At 35.2% G+C, this 24,099-nt stretch overlaps 1 protein-coding gene across 19 annotated transcripts in view; it reads left to right on the top strand.

Annotated features, from left to right (window-relative positions):
- Positions 1 to 24,099, top strand: part of MYCBP2 (MYC binding protein 2) — a 286,735-nt gene that overhangs the window by 191,679 nt on the left and 70,957 nt on the right. For 10 of the 19 annotated variants that reach the window (XM_043580894.1, XM_043580937.1, XM_043580992.1 and 7 more), the window contains 6 exons: positions 3,829 to 3,884; positions 7,214 to 7,329; positions 11,080 to 11,177; positions 11,879 to 11,995; positions 12,682 to 12,822; positions 21,582 to 21,656. In XM_043580894.1, the coding sequence (XP_043436829.1) occupies positions 3,829 to 3,884; positions 7,214 to 7,329; positions 11,080 to 11,177; positions 11,879 to 11,995; positions 12,682 to 12,822; positions 21,582 to 21,656 (603 nt within the window). The remainder of the gene's footprint in view (positions 1 to 3,828; positions 3,885 to 7,213; positions 7,330 to 11,079; positions 11,178 to 11,878; positions 11,996 to 12,681; positions 12,823 to 21,581; positions 21,657 to 24,099) is intronic. The other 9 variants (XM_043580959.1, XM_043580920.1, XM_043580876.1 and 6 more) reach the window with 1 other exon arrangement.

The following is a 24,099-nucleotide window of genomic DNA, read 5'->3' as shown; positions in this document are numbered from 1 at the left end:
AGTGAGAATAGATTCAAAAGATATTTAGTATCAGTAGGACTTGGTGGCTGAAGGGAATGGAGTAAAGGGAAGGAAGAATTAAAAGATGAAGTTCCACTTTGACCTTGCATAGTAAGATTGATAATGCTGGAGGAGGAGCAGGTTTTGGTTGAGGGAGGTAATAGTTTTGAATGTGCTGGGTTTTGGGTAACTCTGAAATATCCATGCAAAGATATGTAAAAGGAAGTTGGTTGTGCAAACCTGAAGTGATTATAGTCTGACCTCAAGAAAAGAACTTGAGAGTAATTAGCACTGATTACTCATGATATCATAGAAGTAAATGATACCTATCTTCCATGGTGAGTGAAGGGAGAAGTTCCAGGACAGGATCTGGATAAACACCAGTATTGGTGATTCTCAAATTTTGGGGTACATTAGAATCATCTGGAACACTTATTTAAAAAGGAGATTTTCTAGTAATCTGAAGATTTAGATTCAGTAGGTCTAGAGAGAAGCTCAAGAATTTTCATATTAAACAAATATGCAGAGTGATTCAAATCAAAACCTACACTTTTGAGAAACATTGATTTAGAAGACAGGTTAAAGGGGGAAAAAAGGAAAGAAAAAGAAAAAAAAAACACATTGATAAGAATATTAGCCAAAGAGATAAGACATTAAGCTAGGGCCAGTGTATACTTTTGCCGCTTTTCCTACCATTTTCCTTACGGTAACTCATATAATCCTCACAACAGCCCTATAAGTTACTGTTTTTGTTCCCATTTACATGTGTGGAAACTGAAGCACAGAGAGAGATTTAGTAACTTGTTCAAGGTCACACAAATGGCAGTAAGTCCCAATCCATGTTTGATTTTCCTGACTTCTTTCCCCAACTACCTTATGGCATGTCTTGAAAGTAAAGAGCAGTTTGGGAAGAATTGACAGTGCTCTGCTGCAGAAGTGAAGTTTTGAAAAGGATCTGGCAGCATTGAATTCATCAATGATCTCGGCAGAGCAGTTTTAGAGGCATGGTAGGTTTGTGAGTTTATAGATGCAGAGGAAGTGAAAGTAAAGACAAACAAGTATAGATCAGGTCTTTCAAGATATTAGGTTATAAAAAGAAACAGAAGAAATAGAATTGAGTGAAGGCTTTAGAATTTGGGATGAATAGAGAAAGGCTTAGATGTTTTAATGCTGATGAGAAGACAGTCAAGAGGAAGGAAACCAGGAAGATAGTCCAAGAGAGATGAAAATAGGGTCTAGAGCTCCAGAGGAGGGGTGGGCCTTAAATAGGAGCATTGCCTCTTGCACCTTACCAGGAGAGGGAAGAGAAAGTAATTTATACAGATGCTAGTTAATTTGTAGGTTATGTAACCAAAAGAATTATTTAAGATAGTAATTATATGTTGGATATAGGAGTGATGAATGTTAGGGTCAGGATTTTGAAACAAAGAGGGAAAAATGAAATGGTCATTGTGGAGAATAAAAGAGAACTGATAAGGAAAGGTTTATCGGCCATCCTTGAAGAATCAGATGAAACTAAAGATCATGTATGAACAATGCAGTGTGTGTCCTATGAACATGCATAAGGTAATCAGTTGGATTGATTCTGCATTAAAGTTTTGTCAGGGAGCTCCACAAGTGAATAGTGAGAGAAGGGAGTTCAGCAGATAGTGGTTACAGAAAGGACAGTGGAACCTAATTTGTTTGGAAAGAAAGATCCAGAGAGAAGGAGTTGGGGTGAGAAGGACTGGTAGTCTAAGAATAGATAAACTAAGGGTCACTGAGGCAGAAACTGTGAGCAGCCATTTTGTTTTGATTCAGAGAACAATTCTATGGAATCTCACAGGTCTATGACATTTGGTGTGAGTGGCTGAAGGAGAGCTGAAGTGAAGTTTGTTGAGGTTGAAGAAACAAGGGAGCTAAAAAGCTGGAGTCTTGGATGAGTTAGTTGTCCACTGACTTAAAGAATTCAAAGATAAACATTCTCATCCATTTTCCATTTTTATTTAAGGGATTTATTTTCTGGTTCCCTTACCTCCCAATCATTCCTTTAGTTTCCTGTGAACATGATTCAGTTTGTATAATTTATTTTGAAAGTCCAGTTACCAGAACCAGATTCAGTATTGCAAGACTGTTCTCAGTCGCCTAGGGTTAGAGCATTTATAGAAAATCATTCCCACACTGTCTTTTGGAGACAGCAGTGTGTGTTCCAAGAAAGAGATTTTCTTCTATTAGCCATTCACACACACTGTGTGCCACTCAATAGTCAGCCAAATATTGTGGAGGATGGAGAAATGAAATATGATCTGTTCTTTGATTATTAAATGTATAATGTGTATTTTGAGGGAAAGTGGTAGAGCAGAAAACATTGTGCTGGGAATCTGGAACCCTGGGTTTTCCTGTTGGACCTAACCGTAAGGGCATATTTCTCATTTGTAACTTTGTAGTAAGTGAAAGCAGCTAGATCTTTTCTAAATCACACTATGAAAAGAGAAAGGGTGGGATGAAGGATGGAGATTTGTGACTGGTGTGGGTGTGCCTCTCTTTACTGTAAGTACAGTAGAAGTTACAAGTGAATGAACCCTTGCAGAACGTTACCTGAACCTTGAAAGATAATGGTTAATTTGGCAATGTTACAGGGGTACAAAAATACTGGGAATAATGTGACAAGTTTCAGGTACCTACAGCCCATTTTTGTCTTTGTATTTCACGATAATTTCTTCCAGACTTTTGTTATTTTTATTAAGAAACAGATTGTTCTACAGGTCCAGTTGCACCAATCTGTATATTATGGATTCATATCCCGTTTTGGTTATATCAGTTACAAATCCCCTTCTCCCGTCCTCTCATATCCTTGCCCTTTATTTATAGTGTGTGTTTGGGAGAAAGCTAAAATTTTAATGTACTCAAAAGATAATATCTTTTTTTTTCCCCCTCTTAATTTGTTGATGGTTTGTTACATTCAGGTCTTTAACACACCTAGAATTTATTTTTGTAAATGATGTGATGCAGGTAATCGATTTTTTTCTTTTTCTTCTATATGGACAACCAGGTGTCTCAGCACCATTTATTGAATGTTTTATCACTATCTTAAGAATGTTTCTTTTTTTTTAATGTTTTTATTTTATTTTTGAAAGAGAGAGACAGAGACAGAGAACAAGTGGGGGAGGGGCAGAGAGAGACACAGAATCTGAAGCAGGCTCCAGGCTTCCAGCTGTCAGCACAGAGCCGGACCCAGGGCTCAAACTCACGGGCCGCAAGATCATGACCTGAGGCCTAAATCAGATGCCCAGTGACTGAGCCACCCAGGCACTCCAAGAATGTTTCTAATGAAGGGAGCCTGTGATGGCTTAGTTGGTTAAGTGTCCAACTCTTGATTTCAGCTCAGCTCATAATCTCACAGTGGTGAGATTGAGCCCTGTGTTGGGTTCTGGGCTGACAGTGCAAAGTCTGCTTGGGATTCTGTCTCCACCCCTCCCCCACATGCACATGTGCATGTTCTTTCTCTATCTCTCTCTCAAAATAAATAAACTTTTTTTAAAATTTTTTTTTAACGTTTATTTATTTTTGAGACAGAGAGAGACAGAACATGAATGGGGGGGGTCAGAGAGAGAGGGAGACACAGAATCGGAAACAGGCTCCAGGCTCTGAGCTGTCAGCACAGAGCCCGACGCGGGGCTTGAACTCACGGATCGCAAGATCATGACCTGAGCCGAAGTCGGACGCTTAACCGACTGAGCCACCCAGGCGCCCCAATAAACTTTTTTTTTTTAAGAATATTTCTAATGAGTTATTGGTCTTGATAGATTTATTTACCTCCCTGGATTCTTACTGGTCTCTTTCTTAAAGGTTTATGAAAATTACTCATTTGAAGAACTGCGTTTTGCATCACCAACTCCTAAAAGGTAAGGACCATTTTTGTAACACATAGCCAAGATGTATATTGTCAACTGCTTGCAACTAAAATCATCCTGCATTCCAACTTTATTTTCCATAATAGATATTTTATATCATTTTTAAATTTCCAGTAGATTTACCCCAGATTTTATAAAGTGTAGATTTGCAAATAGAATGTATTTATCTCCAGTTCTAATACTGCCAATATGGTAAATAATAGTAAGGTATTACAGAAAGAATAATTAGTATCTAAAAATATATATATTGGCTTGTTTAGAGTTGGTTAGTTTGTTTTTCCATTTTTTTTCTTCTCTCCTTCACCTAATGAGTCACAGAGCAATTTCAGTGTATGTTGTAGTTGTATTTTCAGTTATGAGGTCTTAATTTTTCAGCCTCTGAATAATTTTAACTCCATATTTAAGCAGATTTTTTGACTTGCTGTTTTATTTGCTTGTTAGAAGTACTTTTTAAAATGGATGCCTTGAAAGAATTATTAGATAGGTTGTACCATAAAACTTAGAAAAAGCTCCAAGGTGAACCTGAAAAAAATGCTTATATGTTTCTATTATATCACATATCACATGACTTATAAGAAATTAACAGGTTACTATGACTTTATTCTAATATGTATTAAAAATAGTTTTAATGCACAATCTAGAAAGTTTTCTATAAAAATAGCCAAGTTTTGAGAACATATCTTGGTCTAGAAAAAGGAAAGTAGCATTTTGTCTTTGGCTTGATTTTACTTACAAAATGTCCATATAGTGAAAGCAGGTGATTTTTATAAAATAAATATGAGCTGTATAGATTTACTGCATGTTAAATAAGAAAAAACTAGCCATTTGCCAATAAATAGCTTTTCATATACATTTGACATTTTAAACCTAACTAAAATAGTCTCCTAAGTCAATGAATTATTTATTCAGTGATATTGTTAAGCATCCACTTCATGAAAGGCACTGATAACAGGCTCTGGGATACTTTTATGAACAAAATAGACAAGGTACTCGTTCTTATTACATTTATATTCCTGTGGAGAAACAAACTATAAATAAGTAAACAAAATAGGAATAATAAGTAAAGTTATTTGATGGAGAGTGATGGGGATGGGACAGGGCACCAGAAGTATTGGGTGACAACAAAGGCCTATTTGAGGAGGTGGTTTTTGATTGCAGAGCTGGATGGTAGTTGGCCATGTTAAGATTTGGAGGAAGTTCATTCTAGGTAGAGGAAATCGAGGGTGGACAGAGCTAGATGTGTTTGAGGAACAGAAGGAGAATAGTGAGCAAGAAGAAAAATGGTTGAGGATGAGGTCAGAGAGCTAGGTGATGGCCTTGTTATATAGGGACTGGTAGGCTGTGTTAAAGAGTTTCACTTTTCTTCTGTGTGGATTAATTTGGTGGGTTTTAAGCAGGAGAATGAGACACTGTGATTTATAGTTTTTAAAAGATCATTCTGGCTACTCTTTGGAGAATGAATTACAGGGGAGCAGGAGTGGGAACAGAGAGATGAGTTAGACACTGTTAGGTGGCTTGGACTAGGGGTGGGTGGGAGTTAGAAGTGGAAATGAAGAGTGGATGGATTTGGGATATACTTAGAAGATGAAGCCGATAGCCGTGCTGTCAGAAAGGAAATAGGAAGTGAAAGAAAGAGAAGATCCAGAGTGATTATAGATTTCTTCAGCTTCAGCAGTAGTATAGAATATATAGCAGTATAGCAGTATGGGAGCTGTCCGGCTTTGGTCTGCAGACCATATTAGGCCTGTTTTTGTAAAGAAAGTTAGGTTAGAACATAGCCTTACTCATTAGCTTATATACTGTCTTTGGCTGCTTTTCACGCTACAGTGGTAGAGTTAAATAGTGTGACAAAGACTGTTTGACACAATAGACTAAAATATTACAGAAAATGTTACAGATCTCTGGTATAGAGTATCATGATTTTTATGAAGACCAGAGTCCGAAATGAGCAGGTGTTTTTTTGCTCTCTTTTGTTGGGTGCTGTGCGAGTAAGAAATAAGAGTTCTTCTTTGGATATGTTAAAGTTGAGATGCCAAGATGCCTCTTGGTTATCTAAGTGGAGATATTTCAGTTTGAAATTCAGAGGAGAAATAAAATTCAGAGTCATCTATATTGAGATGGTGTTTAAAGCTGAGGACTGGGGGCGCCTGGGTGGCTCAGTCGGTTAAGCATCCGACTTCAGCCAGGTCACAATCTCACGGTCCGGAAGTTCGAGCCCCGCGTCGGGCTCTGGGCTGATGGCTCAGAGCCTGGAGCCTGCTTCCGATTCTGTGTCTCCCTCTCTCTCTGCCCCTCCCCCGTTCATGCTATGTCTCTCTCAAAAATAAATAAATGTTAAAAAAAAATTAAAAAAAAATAAAGCTGAGGACTGGATGAATGATCAACTAGAAAGATGCTATTGAAAGAAAAAAAGAACTAGACCCAAATCCTTGGACATTCCTTAAGTTAAAAGCGGTGGTCAGAAGTGAGAGAGCCAGCCAAACACTAAGAAACAGTGGCCAGTGAGGAGAATGTTGTGGAAGCAAAACAAATATATTTCAAGAAAGTAGATTTCAGCTGTCAAATGCTACTGAGAGATTGCTGAGGATAAAGAAACGACCATTAGATTTGGGGTCATTGGTGACTGACAATGAGCAGTTGCAATGAAGTGGTGGGAACAAAGGCCTAATCAGGATAAGTTGTGGGAGAGAATTGGAAATGAGGAAATGGAGAGGGTGATTGTAGACAGTTCTTTAGATGAGTTTGAAATAAATGGGAAAAGAGACATGAGACCTTATTAGGTCCCATATATCAAGGGATGTTTAAGGTAGTGTTTAAGATGGAAGATTCTGAAGTTTGTATAGAAATGAGATGGAAATAGAAATGATTCAGGAAAGTGGGAGAAATTGATGATGAGTGAGAGAGAGAAAGGTAATTATAGCGTGGAAGTGTTGATGGAATGAGATTCACAGCACAAATGAAGGGGTGGCTTCGAACAAGACCTAGGGCACTTCTTGCATTATAACAGGAGAGAAGATAGAGAAATAGAAAGTAGGTTTATTAATCTGAGAGCAACTTTGGAGTTGTATCTAACTGCTTCTGTTTCTCAGTGAAAAATGATAAGGTCATGATCATCTGAGAGGAAGGAAGAAGGGTGATGGAGGCTTGAGGAGAGAAAGAAAAAATGAAATTCAGTCATTTTGGAGGGTAGGAAAACATACTATCGCAGGGCAATAGGATTGACATTCATCGTAAATAATACCATTAGAAATTACGTTAATGATGTTGTCAGCTGTTTAACCAAAAGTAAATTTTCCAATATCCATCTTATTTCTTTTCAGACCCAGTGAGAATATGCTGATCCGTGTCAATAACGATGGCACTTATTGTGCAAATTGGACTCCAGGGGCTATTGGACTCTATACTATTCATGTGACCATTGATGGCATTGAAATAGGTATTCTTTTTTTTTTTTTTTTTAAGTTATGGTTACTTTCTGCAAACAACTAGACAGAATTATCTTTCTAATTTTCTCCTTAACTTGTATCATAGATATGGACAGTTTTCATTACTTATTTGGGGCTTCATTTCCTCATTTACGATGAGTACTTAATTAGTACCTTCATAACATTTCAAAATTTTCTAATAATTTATAGTATCAGTATAGCTCTCATGACTCCCCCCTCCATTCTGTAATGTGATTGGTCAGGTATGATCTTTATGATGCTAAATTTATAACCATGTGAATACCTCATCTCCCCCTCATGGTCTGTCTGTCTTCCTTTCCTGGCTTAGAGCAGAAACCATCTCATTCATCCTTGTATCTCCCAATCTAGTTCAGTGCCTGGCACACAGAGGCTGCTCAATAAATATTTATTGAATGGATGAATTTTCTTTATCCACCACTAACTTTGAAAAGTATATTGCTTTTCCTTTCAGCATTAATCATTTACTTTTCTTTATTTTTAAACTATTCATATAATAGGACAACAGCAAAACAAGAAAGCTCTAATAAATGTTTATCAATGTGAATTCCTTATGATACTCTTTCCTGATGTTTTTCAAGAAAAAGGGCTTCTGGGGCTCCTGGGTGGTTCAGTCTTTTAAGCCTCTGACTTCAGCTCAGGTCATGACCTCACGGTTTGTGAGTTTGAGCCCTGCATCAGGCTCCACGCTGGTAGTGTAGGGCCTGCTTGGGATTCTGTCTCCGTCTCTGTCTCTCTCTACCCTACTTGCTCGCTCACATGCACTCTCTCTCCCTTTCTCTCTCTCAGAATTAAATTAAAAAAAAAAAAAAAAGTAAAAGGGCTTCTGTAATGAGGTAGATTTAGAAAACCTAAAACTCTCATCTTAGATATTCATTCAGTTCACACATAATCCACATTAACAGGGATTCTAAAGTGCCCTGAAATTAACAATCTTGTCTAACTTTGTTTAACCCTTTTCCTGAGACCCTTTGCATGTAAGGAAGAGGGAGTCAAGGTAGAGATAAAAGCAGTTACTGATTAACATTCCACCAAAATACCCTTGGGGAACTCTGGTTTAAGTAGTTTGTTTTTATAGTGAAGGTAAAGAGATATGTTATGTTGATATAACTGTGTAGAATATATATTAATGTAACTATATGGAATCAGATATATCAAATTCACCTGTACTGTTCCAGAGACCTTTATCTTCAGTCTTTGCTGCACTCTCCTTTATTTCAACATATCCATAAAGCTTTTAGTTTGGCAAACTTTAGTTGATTCTAAGCAAAACATTGTTCTAGGTAAGACCATTCCTATTGAGGCTTAACAACTTACTGATGATTGCAAGATAGAATGGGCAAACAAAATCAGATGAAGTAGAATATAAGTAGTGACATGCGAGAGGTACCAATTACAAGAATTCAAAAGTGAAGGGAGTCAAGAGTGTCTTCATCTTCAGTAATGGTGGGGTAAAGAAAGCTGATGCACAGTAGATAAGAAAAATCCACTTATATTTGTTTTTTGAAATGAAACTGAAGAAAAAGATTCATATTTACTTAGCATCACCCATTTTCTTTCCTACCTTGCAAACTCAGCTCTCTCCCCAAGGTGACCAAACTCAGTAGACTGGGACTTGCTTGACCATAAGCAAAGATAGATAATAATTCATTAGAGTAACAGTGATATTAATAACTAGTATTTATCAAGCAGTTAATATATTTCTAGCACTGTTTTATGCACACCTTATGTGTGTGCATATTTTAAATTCTTTCATTCTTACAGTACCTCAGTGAGAGAGGTGCTCTTCTCATTCTCGTTTTATAGATGAAAACAGGCACAGAAAGTCAGACAGTTAGCGGCAGATATGGGAACAACCAAGACAGTATAACATGAGAACCCCAGCTATTAACCACCGTGCTGTGCCGCCTGCTGGTCAGAATGGTGATTGGTGTAGATGATGAAGTGGTACTGATGTTGTAATTTGATATGGTGATCTGGTGCAGTGATCTGATGTTGTAATATAACACTTAATTTCACAAGGGTTTCTTCTTTTCTTTTTATTTTTTTCAGTATCATTTCATATGTTCCAGATAAAGAATAGGAACCCTTTGTCTTTTCCTTGAACTTCTGAGAGATTCATTTGGAATGTTAAGGCCCCTTTTCAAATATTTCCTTTTTTCTTTTTTTTAAGTTTTATTTAAAGTTTTTAAGTTTTATTAACACAGTATGATTTAGTTTCAGGTGAACTTATCTAGACAACATGCGGTGTTCATCACAAGTGCACTCCTTAATCCCCATCACCTGTTTAACCCATCCTACCCATGTCCCCTCTGAGAAACATCAGTTTGTTCTCTATGGTTAGAATCTGTTTCTTGGGCTGCCTCTCTCTCTCTTTTTACACTTTGCTCATTTGTTTCACATAAGAGTGAAATCATATGGTATTTGTCTTTGACTTATTTTACTTCTGTAATACTCTCTAGCTCCATCCATGCTGTTGCAAATGGCAAGATTTCATTCTGTTTTAGAGCTGAGTAATACTCCATTGTGTGTGTGTGTATGTATATGTATACCTGTATACCACGTCTTCTTTATCCATTTATCAATCGATGGACACTTGGCCCATTTCCATAATTTGGCTGTTGTAGATAATGCTGCTGTAAACGTTAAGGTGCCTGTATCCCTGTGAATTAGAATTTTTTTTATTCTTTGGGTAAATACCTAGTAGTACCATTGTTGGATCGTAGGATAGTTCTATTTTTAACTTTTTGAAGCAGTTCCATACTTTCCTCCAGCCTAGCTGCACCAGTTTGCACTCCCACCAACAGTGTAAGACAGTTCCCTTTCTCCACATCCTCACCAACACCTGTTTTTGTGTTGTTGATTTTTTTTAAGTTTTTATTTGAATTCCAGTTAGTTAACATACAGTGTAATACTAGTTTCAGGTGTACAGTATGGTGATTGAGCACTTCCATAGGCACCCATTGCTCATCACAACAGGTGCATTCCTTAGTCCCCATCACATATTTAACCAATACTCCTACCCACCTCCCCTCTGGTAACCATCAGTATGATCTCTATAGTTAAGAGTGTTTCTTAGCTTTTGGGTTTTTTTTACTTTTTAAATATCAATCACCTTAAAAAGACAGTATTTTGATACTTATTTTATTTGTTTGAAATTGTCTGTTGGGGGCGCCTGGGTGGCTCAATCAGTTGAGCGTCCGACTCTTGATTTCATCTCACTTATGATCTTATGGTTTTTAAGATCAGTTCTTGAGATGAAGCCCCTCATCAGGTTCTGTGTTGATGGTATGGAGCTTGCTTGAGATTCTCTCCCTCTCTCTCTGCCCCTCCTCTGTTCTCTCTCTTTCTTTCTCTCTGTCTCAAAATAAATAAACTTAAATAAAAATAGTCTGGGGGCACCTGGGTGGCTCAGTCAGTTGAGTGTCTGACTTCAGCTCAGGTCATGATCTCATGGTCTGTGGGTTTGAGCCCCACATTGGGCTCTGTGCTGACAGCTGACAACCTGGAACCTGCTTCATATTCTGTGTCTCCCTTTCTCTCTGTGCCTCCCCTGCTTGTGCTTTCTCTCTCTCCCTCTCTCTCTCTCTCTCTCAATAATAATAAATAAATAAGCTTAAAAAATTATAAAAACATCGTTTGTGAATGTACACAAGGTTAGGTTTAAGGATCCTCTCTCCCTTGTATTCACAAATGTTACAATTATCTTTCTATTCTTACAGATGCTGGCCTAGAAGTTAAAGTAAAAGACCCCCCAAAAGGGATGATACCACCAGGAACTCAGCTGGTCAAACCAAAGACTGAACCTCAACCAAATAAGGTTAGGATAGAATAAAATTAGAACCTGAATCGATTAGAGAGTGATTTACTAATTTTCTTCATTGATGCTTCAAGGTGGTCATCAAACATCTAATATTTTAGTTGACTTCAGTTTTTGAATATTAAATATCCCTAAATAAATTTGAAGAGTATTTTGTGATAATTCTAATCATTTCTAAATTATAGGACCTGGACTTTAGGCTTCTTTGTATAATGCCATAGTAATTTATAGGCCTTGTGTACTTTCTGTTATTGACAGTATACGATTAACAAAAAGTTTACTGAAATTAAGTGCATAAAGTTTATAAGGAAAGTATCCTATACTGTTAAAAGAAAAAAATAATTTCCCAACATCTAAAAAAGTAAATATAGGGATTGGGGTAAACTCCTTATTAAAAAGGTAACACTAGGAATAGAATTTGTATCATACCTTTCTAAAAGGAAAACTATGGCTCTTTTCTCTTTTTTATCATATGTCTTCAAAGTTTAGAAAGGAAATTATAAATATGTACGTTTTAATACTTCTAAAATTCTTTCATTATAAATAAGCCAGTGTTAACTTGCACAGAGAAAGCAACTACAAATAATTTTGCAAACTTTCTCTGAATTATAATACTTTCAAACCTGTTTAATTTTCTTAGTACTTATAAGATCTCTGTTCTATGATTTTCTATCTCAAGTGTCTGTCTTTGCCTTTCCCAGGTTCGAAAATTTGTGGCCAAGGACAGTGCAGGACTCCGTATCCGTAGCCACCCTTCCCTTCAGAGTGAGCAGATAGGCATAGTAAAAGTCAATGGAACTATCACTTTCATTGATGAGGTAATTTGTAAAGAAACACTTGGTAATACATTTTGAACAGAAAGTTTTTGCATTGTTTGTATAATAATATTACTAAATTTTCTGTTAGTATGTTTTAATTGGTTTGGATAGCATTTGGAAAGTTGTTTTGCAGATGCATTGAGTTTCAAACATTTTATTTTTCTTTATCAACAAAAAAGTAACTAAACTATATTTTTAACATGAAAGAAGCTCAGTTAACAAGTAGAACCTGTACAAGTAGTCACTGAAAATGGGTATAGCTTTTCTTAAATATTTTAAGTGTTGTTTTTAAATGTGTTCATCGTATTGCTTTAACTTTGGACAGCATATTTTTCTAGTAATACAACCAAGAAACTGACGATTATTAAATCATAAATTGAGGGGAGAAAAGAAGTTATGTTGTTTAGAGAGACAAACATTTTATTTTTAAACTATCTTAAAGTGTGATTTCTTTGCACTTTTACTCATAAGGGACATTGTTTTTACTGTCTCACATGTGAATTACCACATTTCTTGGCATTCTTTGCTGCTTTTTCCTTGAAGTTTCTCTTTTACTTACCGCCTGCAAAAACTAGATGTTTAATCTTCATGTCCACTATTATTTGCCTGCTTTGTAGCCCTGTAGCCCTTGCAAGCCTACTAGGACTTACAGGTGGGCATGGCTTGTTGTTGCTTATGTCTTGTAGATCCATAATGATGATGGTGTGTGGCTGAGACTGAATGATGAGACAATAAAGAAGTATGTTCCTAACATGAATGGTTACACTGAAGCCTGGTGCCTGTCCTTTAATCAACACCTTGGCAAGAGTCTTCTGGTCCCTGTTGACGTAAGTAAAAGGTGGTTTTAAAAAGCATAATAGGTACACTCTGTCCTCATTACAGGGCTTTCTTTAATTAAGGCTTTTCAGTTCTGAGGTAAACCACAACTAAATAACTTTTGCTTTGTTAGTGCTTGAATTCGTAAGAGCTTCTGTGTAATGAAGGTGGAGTTTGGCAAAGCTAAGCACTGGTACTTATTATGGTCACAGGCAGGAAGTAGTAAATTAAAACTAGGCCTTTGGAATTCCTTTCAAAGATGTAGGGAATGAGAGTAGTTGTCTGTTATTCACACTGCTGTTTTCAATGAGTTCTAAACTAAAAGTTGTGAACTCAGTATTACTATACATTCAAAAAGATGTATAACATTTCTGTTGTATGTTGGCATTTTGTAGTTAGTTCCCTGTGTTTGTCTAAGTTTGACTCTTTTCTTTCTTGGCTTATAATACTATTGTGTAAAAATGAAAAGGAGTTTTAGTCTCTTAGTGGTGTTACAGTGTTCCAACTAGAACTAAAAGCTAAATCCTAATGTCAGAGAATTTATTGAACCTCTGACAAATGCAGTACAGTACTTAGCTAGCACCAGTGTCCAAAAATTGCCATAAACTCATAGCTCTGTTTATAATTAAACAGAAATATATGATTTTTCTTCCTTTTCATCACTATCAAATGTATGTACTCCTTATGACACTGTTCATAAATAGCGCTGGTAAAATTTTATTTAAAAAAAAACCTTAGTATTTTAAACAGTTGAATTTCTTAAAAATCAGCAGCATATAAAGGTAGCTTATTATATCAAATCATTCAATATATTGTTTGTTTTCCTCTTTGATAGTCCAGAGTAATGTGCTCTTTCCAAAGGGGCAATTATAGAAGATGATTCTTTGAGGAAAAATATAATTGAACTTCTATTTCTATTTGTTGATCTCGTACTTTATATTATTTTATATATGTTTTATAATAGTACAGTGAGGAGAAATATATTTCTGTATATGTTTTACTAATAATACGTGGTAAAATTTAGAGAGTGTTGGAGTACTGTTTTACCAAGGTTAAGCTAAGCAATGACAAATACATAATTAAAATACAAACTTTTGAATAAATAAACCAGATCTTTAGTTTTCCTCAGATTTGCATCTACAGTTAAAAATGAAAAGGATTTTGGCTGCCTGACTGGCTTAGTCAATAAAGCATGCGATTCTCAATCTCACTTGTGAATTTGACCTCCATGTTGGGTGTAGAGATCACTTGAAAATATAATCTTTAAAAAAAAAAAGTGAAAAGAATTTTGACCCTCTGGAAGAAGGACTAGTATGGAAGAGAAATAATAATTCTTTATCATCTGTGGCCGAAAAGGTAGCCTTAAATGGCTTGAAACCACTATTGTAACCAAATATTCCCCAGGATTATGAAATTTATATTTTAAATGAGATAACATAATAACCATTTTGTTGTTTTATTGACAGTTTATGTTTAAAATTTTGATTAGTCTAGATTTTGTGTATTTTCAATCCCTGATAAGGCATTGTATTAAATTATATTATCTTTACTAACAACCCCCACTCCAAAATTTTCTTCTTAATTCCTTTGTTCATTTGAGGAGATGCTTTTGGAAGAGAAAGATATTCACACAGATGAAGCAAGACACTAAACAAAGGTAGAAAGGAGGAGCAAGAAATGCCATGTGTTGAAGTTTTAAATCCCATGGTTTCATTTTGGAGCAGTGGTGTTCTGTTATTTGATGCTTCTAAATCCCATTCAAGAGACTATTTATTGTTGAGGTCAGAGAGAGAAGGGCAGTAACAAAGGTGAGAAAGAAAGCTAAATGGGTGAACCATACAAATACTTCCTGATGGGTTTTCACTGGAATGTGAAAGAGGTTGTCCCTGACTTATTTGAAAAAATCTAGAGACAGAATAGTGAAGATCATAAAATGAAATGACTTGTGGTATTTTCTAGCCTTTTTTTATGCTGAAGAATGACATGAGTTCTATTTTAATGTAAATAACTCAGAAAGCCTGGTATCATTGATAAGGCTGAGGTTTTCTAGTTCCTTTATTTTAAGGATGGTGGTGATTTGAAATCCTTACAAATTAAAAGAAAGATGCCAGTAAAAAGGGGTAAATACAGATGTAGATAAGACATTTGAAAACCAAAAAGGAGGAGAAAATGGAATTAAGGGCTCATTTGGAGAGTTGTTTTGTGAGGGAGGGGAGGGCATATGTATGGCAGTAGATAAGTTTTTAGGGATGGAGGGGGAAAAGGAAGAGGTTGAAGAAGAGCATGATTTTTATAAAATAGAAGAGAGGAAAGGCATCAGTTGAGATTGAAACAAATGAGTTAAATTAGAGGGTTTAGAAATGCAGTCAAGGTTTGGAATAGCCTTTAAGAGAAACTGATGGATCTGAAGAGAAACTACTTGTTTTTGGATTAGTGGTCCCTAAGGACCCAGAGAGACCACTGGATGTATCCATTCTGGATGCCCTTCCTCACCCATAGCCCTAAGTGTCCAGAATGAAAAGTGCCAAGAAATTAGATTATAGCACTGGCTGGAATTTTGGGCTGCTGTGACAGAAAAAGAGGGACAAGATTTCAGATGCTGATGAAAGAGGCCTTGAGATCACCAACCATGGAATCCAGCCTCCGTTAGAAACGTGAAAGGACAAGTGGAGGTCCAAGGGACTTGGAGGCAGAATAAAATCCTGGAACAATGTAGGAGTGCAGTCTACCTAAAGAACTAGAAGGATAGGCAGTTTGTGTGCTAAAGTAGAATATTTGAACTTGATTTCATAGAGCGTTTTACTGAATGATATGGCCCGTTAATGTGGCCATGAGCAGGTAGCTGAAGTAGAGTGGAAGTGACAGTCATTCTAACTGCCTCAGTCTAAGAACTAAAAGTCTCAGCAATTGGGCAATCATCCACATCAAACCAAAGACACAGATGATGGCAACACTGTGACTGGCAAGATTAAAGATGAAAGTGAATTTGTTTACCATTGGGGGAGGGGTCCTCTTAGATACAATACAAAGTCAGGGGACAAATGGCAATAGTTTGATGCTGGTTCCTAGAGAAGCATAGAGTAGTTTTAGTATAAAAATACTAGAACAGGTAGATGACAGAGGGTTTATATTTTATGTGGTAACCAAAAATGATAGAGGGGATAAAACTAACAGGCCTAGGGCTCCAAACAGACCTGGTATAAAGTTGCTTCAGTGCAGGTGTTAGATGAGGACTCACACAGTCAGCCTGGCATTGGTGAGAACAGGCTCATTTTTCAAGGTTTTGTCTGTAGGGATCCGCGAGGGCCCCTAACATAAGGAATATGTTACTCCGCAGGGCCAAACATTAATAGGGGATGGAAGGAATAAGGATTCTATCTCACCTTCTCAGGGAACAAATAAGCTAAATAAATGTACCTTTCTACCTCTTCATTTGCATCTCTTACTACATTTACTACTGGAAAAAAACACATTCACTTTTCACCCACTCTCCCTTTCTCCTTGAGTCAATTTATGAATAAATCAACTATAATTATGGCTAATAATTGTAAAACAGTCCTCAGTAAAGAGAGACAGAGAATGCAGAGAGATAAAAAATAATATTAGAAATAACCAAGGATGGATGCCACTAACTTAAAAAGATACAAAAATACCAAAAAGTTGCCTTCTGCAGTCTTTACATCTACCTCTTCAACCTTTTCTAGTTAAAATAATTTTGCATTCACATCAATGTGTGTACCTTATCTGAATCTTGACTCAAACTGTTGGGGATGGTGGGGGTGAGGATTAGAAATTTGAACACTGAGTAAATACTTGATGAACTATTTAAAAAATCACCATAAGTAACCCTATTTAGAATAAGCTTTAGGGGCGCCTGGGTGGCTTAGTCAGTTAAGTGTTTGACTTTGGCTCAGGTCATGATCTTGTGGTTTGTGGGTTCGAGCCCTGTGTCGGGCTCTGTACTCGTGTTGTCATTGCGGACAGGTACTGTAGCTAACTGTTAGCCTGCCTAACAATACTTCATTACTTTGCTAAGAATTGATGGTAACCCTCACTTAGTACAAATGTGATTTTCACTCTGTTTTAGCACTTTAGTAATGCTCTAGTTCAGATAAATAGCATTGACTTTTCATATTATATATAACTATGTATTTTTTAAAATATTTTTTGATCAACGGTAAGATCAGGGATAAATATGAAGAATGCAGACCCTTTTTTGTGAGGTGCTGGTGTTCTGTTAGAACTTTGTGCTCTTAAAAAAAGTGAAGGAGGGGCGCCTGAGTGGCTCAGTCGGTTAAGTGGCCGACTTCGGCTCAGGTCATGATCTCGCGGTCCGTGAGTTCAAGCCCCGCGTCGGACTCTGTGCTGACAGCTCAGAGCCTGGAGCCTGTTTTGGATTCTGTGTCTCCCTCTCTCTGACCCTCCCCCGTTCATGCTCTGTCTCTCTCTGTCTCAAAAATAAATAAATGTTAAAAAAAAAAAAAGTGAAGGAGAAGAAGAGCACTGTGCCCTTTTTAGAACACACTGTCCAATTTTACATCTTGGAGTCTTTATGTTGTTTCATTTGTCTAGGATGCTTTCCCTTCCTATTTTTTTCCTATCTTTTTTACTAAATTTTCCTAGTTGACCAAGCTCAGAAATTTCTGTTGACATTTGTCTTCTCTGTACTTCCCAGTAATGCTGTGTTTACTAATTTATTGGTTGTTCATTTAAGGACTATTGAGCCCTTATTAACGTACCAAATACTAAGATGGGAAGTAAGCATTGAGTGAAGAGGGGGAGGGAAGGGATATGAAATCAATAAGATGGGAGTGCAGTTCTTGCTCTTGGAGTACTCATTGTATAATATGGCAGACATGCCACATTCAAATAATTAAGTTGCATTGTAATAAGTTACAGAATGACTTCACCTAGGTGATATGTGAGGAGGGAAAAAGTCTTGAAGAAAGGTTGTCAGGAAAAAGTGACAAAGAATCAAATGTCCAAAGTTATGGAGGCCTGCTGTGTTTGGGAACTGAAAACTAGTTGATAAGGGCTGACAAAGCAAAAGATTGGGGGTAGGAATCACATAAGTACTGGGGAAATTAGGTTTCCCTCTCTTTTCTCAGGTCGAAGTAGAAGAGCTCTACTTCTTACCCATAATATTTAGTTTGTTTTTCTTCCCTTCAGCCCATTTGTATTTGTATACCTTTTACTTCTCTTGTTAAGCTCCTTAAGGTTAAGGACTCATTAAGAATCCCTTCTTAACTCATATTCTTTTCTTCCAAAATGTTAAATATTATATTTTGCACACTGTAGGCTTTCAACTTTGTTGAATACTACATTTTAATGCTTGGCATTTGGTATGATGTACTGTTCAGAATAATTCCTATCACCTATATGCTGCTTCTTCTCATTTACTTTTCTCTCATTTAATTTTGTTGTGACCTGTGATGTCATGTATTTTATCATTCTTATTTTTCTAGTGTCAACAGATAGCTACTCTCTCAAAATCACAAGTAGAAAGTAATAGATAAGGAGACATACGGTCACAAAAGGACAAAGTAAATATAGCTATAAAAATCATACCACTTTAGTAGAACTCCCAAATTAAGTAAATGTGAATATTCATAACCTTAATGGTTGAATGAGGATGAGTACTGTGATACATGTTGAAGGTGACGTAGGTCAGTCTGAGAAGACAGAAGGCATAAAATGTTGATTTTTAAATTAAAATTCTAAAGATCTGGAAGCTACAGAATGTAAGCTAATAGAATGTTTCATACATTGGGGAAAATATGCCTGGAATAGACCTTACATTTTGGGGGGAAAACGAGTTTACTTCTAGGATAGGAGATATTAGTGATTTGAAACTTCTAGGCCCAATTCTTTGGATACTTTGTCAGAAATGAGGTCTTCCAACATTGTGAAGGTTGAGTGGTAGAGTGTATATCAAGGAGAGTAAATGATACCTGGATGGAAGTATTCTAAGATATCTTTATAATGACTATATTATCTGAATTCTTGGAGAAACAGCTCATGTGTCCAAACATCTCCAGGCATTTATACAAACCACTTCCTTCCTCCATATGCTGATTGATGTTCACATACAGAAAGTAGGTTGATTTCTTCAAATTTTAGGGACCGGAACATACGGAGGAGAGATGAAGGGAAAATATCATTTGGTAATCTCTCTGATAGCATTACCTGGGGTAATTGGTAAAATTAGCAAATGTTTCTCACATTTTATGTCCCATTTCATTCTCTTGGGTTACCTGATGATGCCTGGTAGCCACAGCTTTAACATACCCCGAATTGATTGGTTTTGTTATGTTAATAGATTGGTGTATGTATATGCATAATCTGTTTTTACTATTTAACCTTAGTAAATACTAAGTATTTACTTAATGCACCATTAACAGAATGAAATTAAGGCAATTAAAATAACAATAATTGTTTTTGTGTATCCTGTGTTTAATTTTTCAGAGACATTTTATCTTTTTCTCTTTAAAAATGGCAACTCTTAACTCTGTGCTCGTCTAGCACAGTGAAAGAATTATTAAGCATTTTTTTGCGTGAGCATTTGGCGTGTTTGGTCATGTATTTTCACAATGAATATTTTTCACTTATTTGATCTTCTGTGCCTTGAAAAATTATCCGCAGTTTTGTGATCATTAATTTAGTTAGGATTTTAGTATGCTTTAATTTTTAATTTTCCTAATAGAACTTTTTTGCCTTTAAAACAGTCTTTGAGTATAAAATGATTTAGATTATTGTAGGGGTGTGTGTGTGTGTGTGTTTGCATATAGTGGTACTCCTATTAATCTATGAAAGCTAATTTATGTATTTTAATAATTAGAAATTGAGACTTTGGAGATATTATTATTTTCATGCATGTTCATGTCTTTAGACTAAACTTGCCTAAATTTTCTAAAGAAAACCGTGCAAGTCTATTTTATGTTTAAACTCCAGCTTTCTATCTGGTGCATTTTTGGTATTTGATAAATGTAATTTTATTTGGATACCGTATTTTAAAAGTAGTAAACTAGTGTTTACTGGAATTTTCTACAAATTGAGAAAAGCAAACAAGTGTCAAATTTGAATCCACATATAATTAACATGTACAAAAATGATTTGATTGGCAATTTATCACAATGGTTAGCAGTTATATCACTTGTTAATTCATGTACTCAGACTCAAAACACTTGTTTGCACATGGAAATAAAAGAGAGGTACAAGCTTCAAATATTGTGAATCACCATATTGCTTCTTTATCACTAACTCCATCTGCCTTGCTTTTCACGATGCTTTTTACATTGCTTTTAATATAGAAAAAATTTTGCTAAAAAATAGAAAATGCTAAAGAATATCTCAATATTGTTTTATGTCAAAAGGTCTGCACCACTGTTTTCTGTGAAGGAGAAAAACCTTTGAGCACATAGTTCAAAAATTCTTATATATATGAATGAACCAGTAAAGACATCTTTTTCCCCAAAAAAATAGCATTTTAAAATGCTTTCATCATGTTTCCACTTCACATAAAGAGAAAGGACCCTATTTGCTATTCATTTTTAAATATGAAAGGGGGCTTTGGTTTTTGGTCTTGGTTTTGTTTTGCATTCATTTGTAGGCACATTACTAGGAACTCCTTTTTCTGACTGTTATATGTCTTATATCTCTGAATTAGCATATATGTGTATGTATGTGGTTGTGTATCTGCATCTTTCCATACATAAATACATGAGGAAAATACAGGGTTAAAGAATATTAAATTGTCATTATCTAAAATGGCTTATAATTGGTTGGGAATTGTGTTGTTTCTTTTGTGTTGAAGTTTTGGATGCTGAAAGCTTTTATTAACATTTTGAGTGTCCTCTTTTTTGTTCAAAATAACCATTTATCACAGTATTTACATAAGCAGTAAAATTGTGTAATTGCTACTCACTGGGAAGATTTTAATTTCAGATCAAATATATTCAATAGCATATTATGTAAAATGTATATCACTTAAATTTTCATTAAGACATTTTGTGAAGATGTTGACTTTTCTAGGACTGCTGCTGCGAGTTGGTTATTTAACAGAATATTTTTAGATTTTAACATAGAGATGTAAAGGCTCTATGCATTTCCTAAACTTGGTGATAGCAAAAACTAGGCCTGTCTTTTAAGAAAAGATTCAAGTTGTATGTTTTTCTGTGTACTTTTCTTAACAAATATGCTAACAGCTTTCAGTAACATTTCTGAATGATTTTTCCTCAGTTAGAGAAGAAAGGGAGATTGAAAAATGACCTAGATTTTTGACTTCTTGATGTTTTTTGTATTTTAAAAAGTGGAAATGTTCACAGATTCTCCATGCCATTAATATTCATAATAATAGTTGCACTATCTATACAATCTATATTATTTACCTTTTCTTTATAAAACAGCAGACTGTTTTCTGTCATAAAACAAATCTGGCTTGTATTGGAACAGATACGTCGTCATTTAAAAGAGTTTTAAGGTTTCCTGCTTGCATTGACTGTCTTAAGCTTTAAACCAATGTCTGGCTCTTAATTTTAGTAAATGGCATGACACACTATATCCATGGAGAGCTTTTGACAAAAACTTATTTATCAGTCTTTCTTTGCTGTATGGTTTACTCAGGTGGCTTCAGTTTCCCTGTAGTAAAATAATATCACAGTGCTGGTGCTAGAGTACAGAACAATGTTGTTACTGTGAACACATCTTCTGTAGATAATATCCTGTTCCCTTTCTTTGTTGATATTTTTCTTTCTTAAACTTTGTCGCTCAGAGTATCTTTAATGCTAGCCAAGGAGTCAGGGACTTGGACGTATTTTCATGGACTTCCAAAGCTTTTTTTCCCCAGGTGAGTTAACTGTAAGGAACAGTCAAACAATATTCAGGTATTTCAGCATGTATAACAAATTTTGCCTTCTATCTTTTGAAGCCTTTGCTTAAGGTTAATGAAAGACTTTTTGCCGAAAAAGATCGACACAAAGTGCTACAATTGAGTTTCCCTGGTAATCCTTTTCCCTCTGCTTTTGTCAAAGAATGTATTATTAGTTTAATTTGAACTTTTATGTGACTTCAAATTTGCTGTATTTAATTTATGACTAGCTTCTCCCATAATTACATCCACATCTGGCTTTCTCAGCTTGCTTGTTTTGATGGGAAAGTCCCAAATCCATGGCTCTTCTCTTCTTCCCTAGCTTTTCACAATGCCCTTTTGGATATTCATCTGAGGATGGGGTGGGAATGCAAAGAGAAAAAAAATTACATTGCACTTCATCCATTTCTTACACTGGTCCCCAGGTCTTCCATTTCTGTATTGGCTAAAGCATGTATATTAGGGTTCTTTGAGAATGGCAACCATACTTCTATGACTTATTTGTCTGTCAGTTCTTTTCATTCTCTGCACTATAAAAAAAAATGGATAGACTTTGTTTAACAGTTATTAATTTGCATAGTTTCTTTATTCAATAAAATATTAAATATTTTAATAAAAGTTCTCATATATTGCCTTTCGCTGAACAACTTGCAATTATTATTCGTTTTTGCCAAGACTCGTCTCTTGTGTTCTGCTGAATGACCAAAGTTTGGAAATACTGTTATAACTTAATTAAATGCTCTAAATATATCAGTGAGTACCAGTAAAATTGATTTTTCACTAAATCTACTAATATTTGCTTGTTATTTTTGACATCATACCATGTAATTTTTTAAAAAATGGTTGTAAATAGGACTAACTTGCCTCTTCCAACTATGAAATAGCCTGATGTATTTACTGAAATTGGTTATTCACAACTAGATATTTTTAAATGTTTACTGAAAACCTTGTTAGTGTAGTAGCACAGTTTAAAGTTTAGACCTGACCCTCCATTTTCATTTTGAGCACACTCTTTATTCATATGTAAGTTTTTATGAGTATATATGCATGGGTGTGTACAATGCATATTTTAAGTTTATTTTAGATTATAAATCTACATTTTTCAAGTATTATTATATTAAATGTAAATAAATATTGTCCATAGTACATATTTATACACCTAAAAGTTATTCATCACCACAATGAAATTAATAGAATATTATGTGAAGGTTAATAGTGGGTTAAAAATTTTCCCTGACCATATACTGAGTTAAAGTCACAGGTACACAGAATTCTTGAATCTACATTTTTTTAACTTAAGAATTTCATTTTTAATTTTTTATTATAGAAAGGAAGACCCTTTAGTATGAGACTACTTAGAGGGATAGAGCTATTTAGTAGTATTTTATCTTGCATAAATAGTATATTAGTGTTTTTTTCATTTTTATTCCATGTTTATGGTATTACTAAATATTAATTTAATTTTAATGCACTGTTTAAATAAGTGCCCCATTAGGGTCATCTTTTGTTATATTTAAACATAAAATAATTTGTAGAGTCTTTACTACTGTATTTAAAAGTACAGTTTAAATCTGTTTTAAAGAAGTAATAATGACAATGGAAGAGCCCCCAGTGTGGAACTTTACTCCTTCACAAAGAGCAAATATGAGAAGGTTATTATTTATCTTTATTGCATTCACATAGGGAACAATTTCATTCAGATTCAATAGAAAATTTAGGGCATGTCCTTTTCTTTCATTTTAGAAGTGATTCTTTTATATCTAAATGCATTGTATTTATGTAAAAATGCATCTTTGATATTAATCTCTCTAAAAGCATAATCATCTTTTTCTGTTAATAGCATTAATATATCATTGTTTAGTATTGGCCTAGCAGATCTAGCAGGACATCTTTATTTGTATTACATTAAGGAAGTATGAGTTGTTAAAATCTTATAAGCATTCTTATATTTATCCTTAACCTAGTAAATATTAAGATGTAGCTATATTTTATGCACATTTTTTGTCATTGCTATCCTGTTTATAGACAAGTTTCTCGAATCTTCACACGTGTTTTCTCTATTTGTAAGTAATTATTACAAAGTGGAAGGAAATGAGGATTTAGACTTTTTAACCTGTACCAACATACAGCAATGCAGTAATAATGACTCAAAATTATTCAGTTGTGGTTCACAGAGTATATTATTTTTGTTTTTCCTACTGTTTAATATTTCATTAAAAAATAAAAATAAAATCAAGTACTATATATTTCTTAAATTGTGGTGGGCAAAAGCCAGAGGTTCATTCGCTCTTTCTGCTATATTTTCTTCTCTTCTTTTAAATATTACTCAGCATTGAAACATTAAAAGATTCTTTGGTAGTCATGTTAATGTGTATACTTCAGTTATTTTTGGATATGTATTCTCTTATTTGATAGTATTAAA

Source organism: Prionailurus bengalensis, chromosome A1 (genome assembly GCF_016509475.1).
Source record: "Prionailurus bengalensis isolate Pbe53 chromosome A1, Fcat_Pben_1.1_paternal_pri, whole genome shotgun sequence".
Classification (NCBI taxonomy): domain Eukaryota; kingdom Metazoa; phylum Chordata; class Mammalia; order Carnivora; family Felidae; genus Prionailurus; species Prionailurus bengalensis.
The sequence above is the reverse complement of the archived record's forward strand: the minus strand, read 5'-3'. Positions and strand labels throughout refer to the sequence as shown.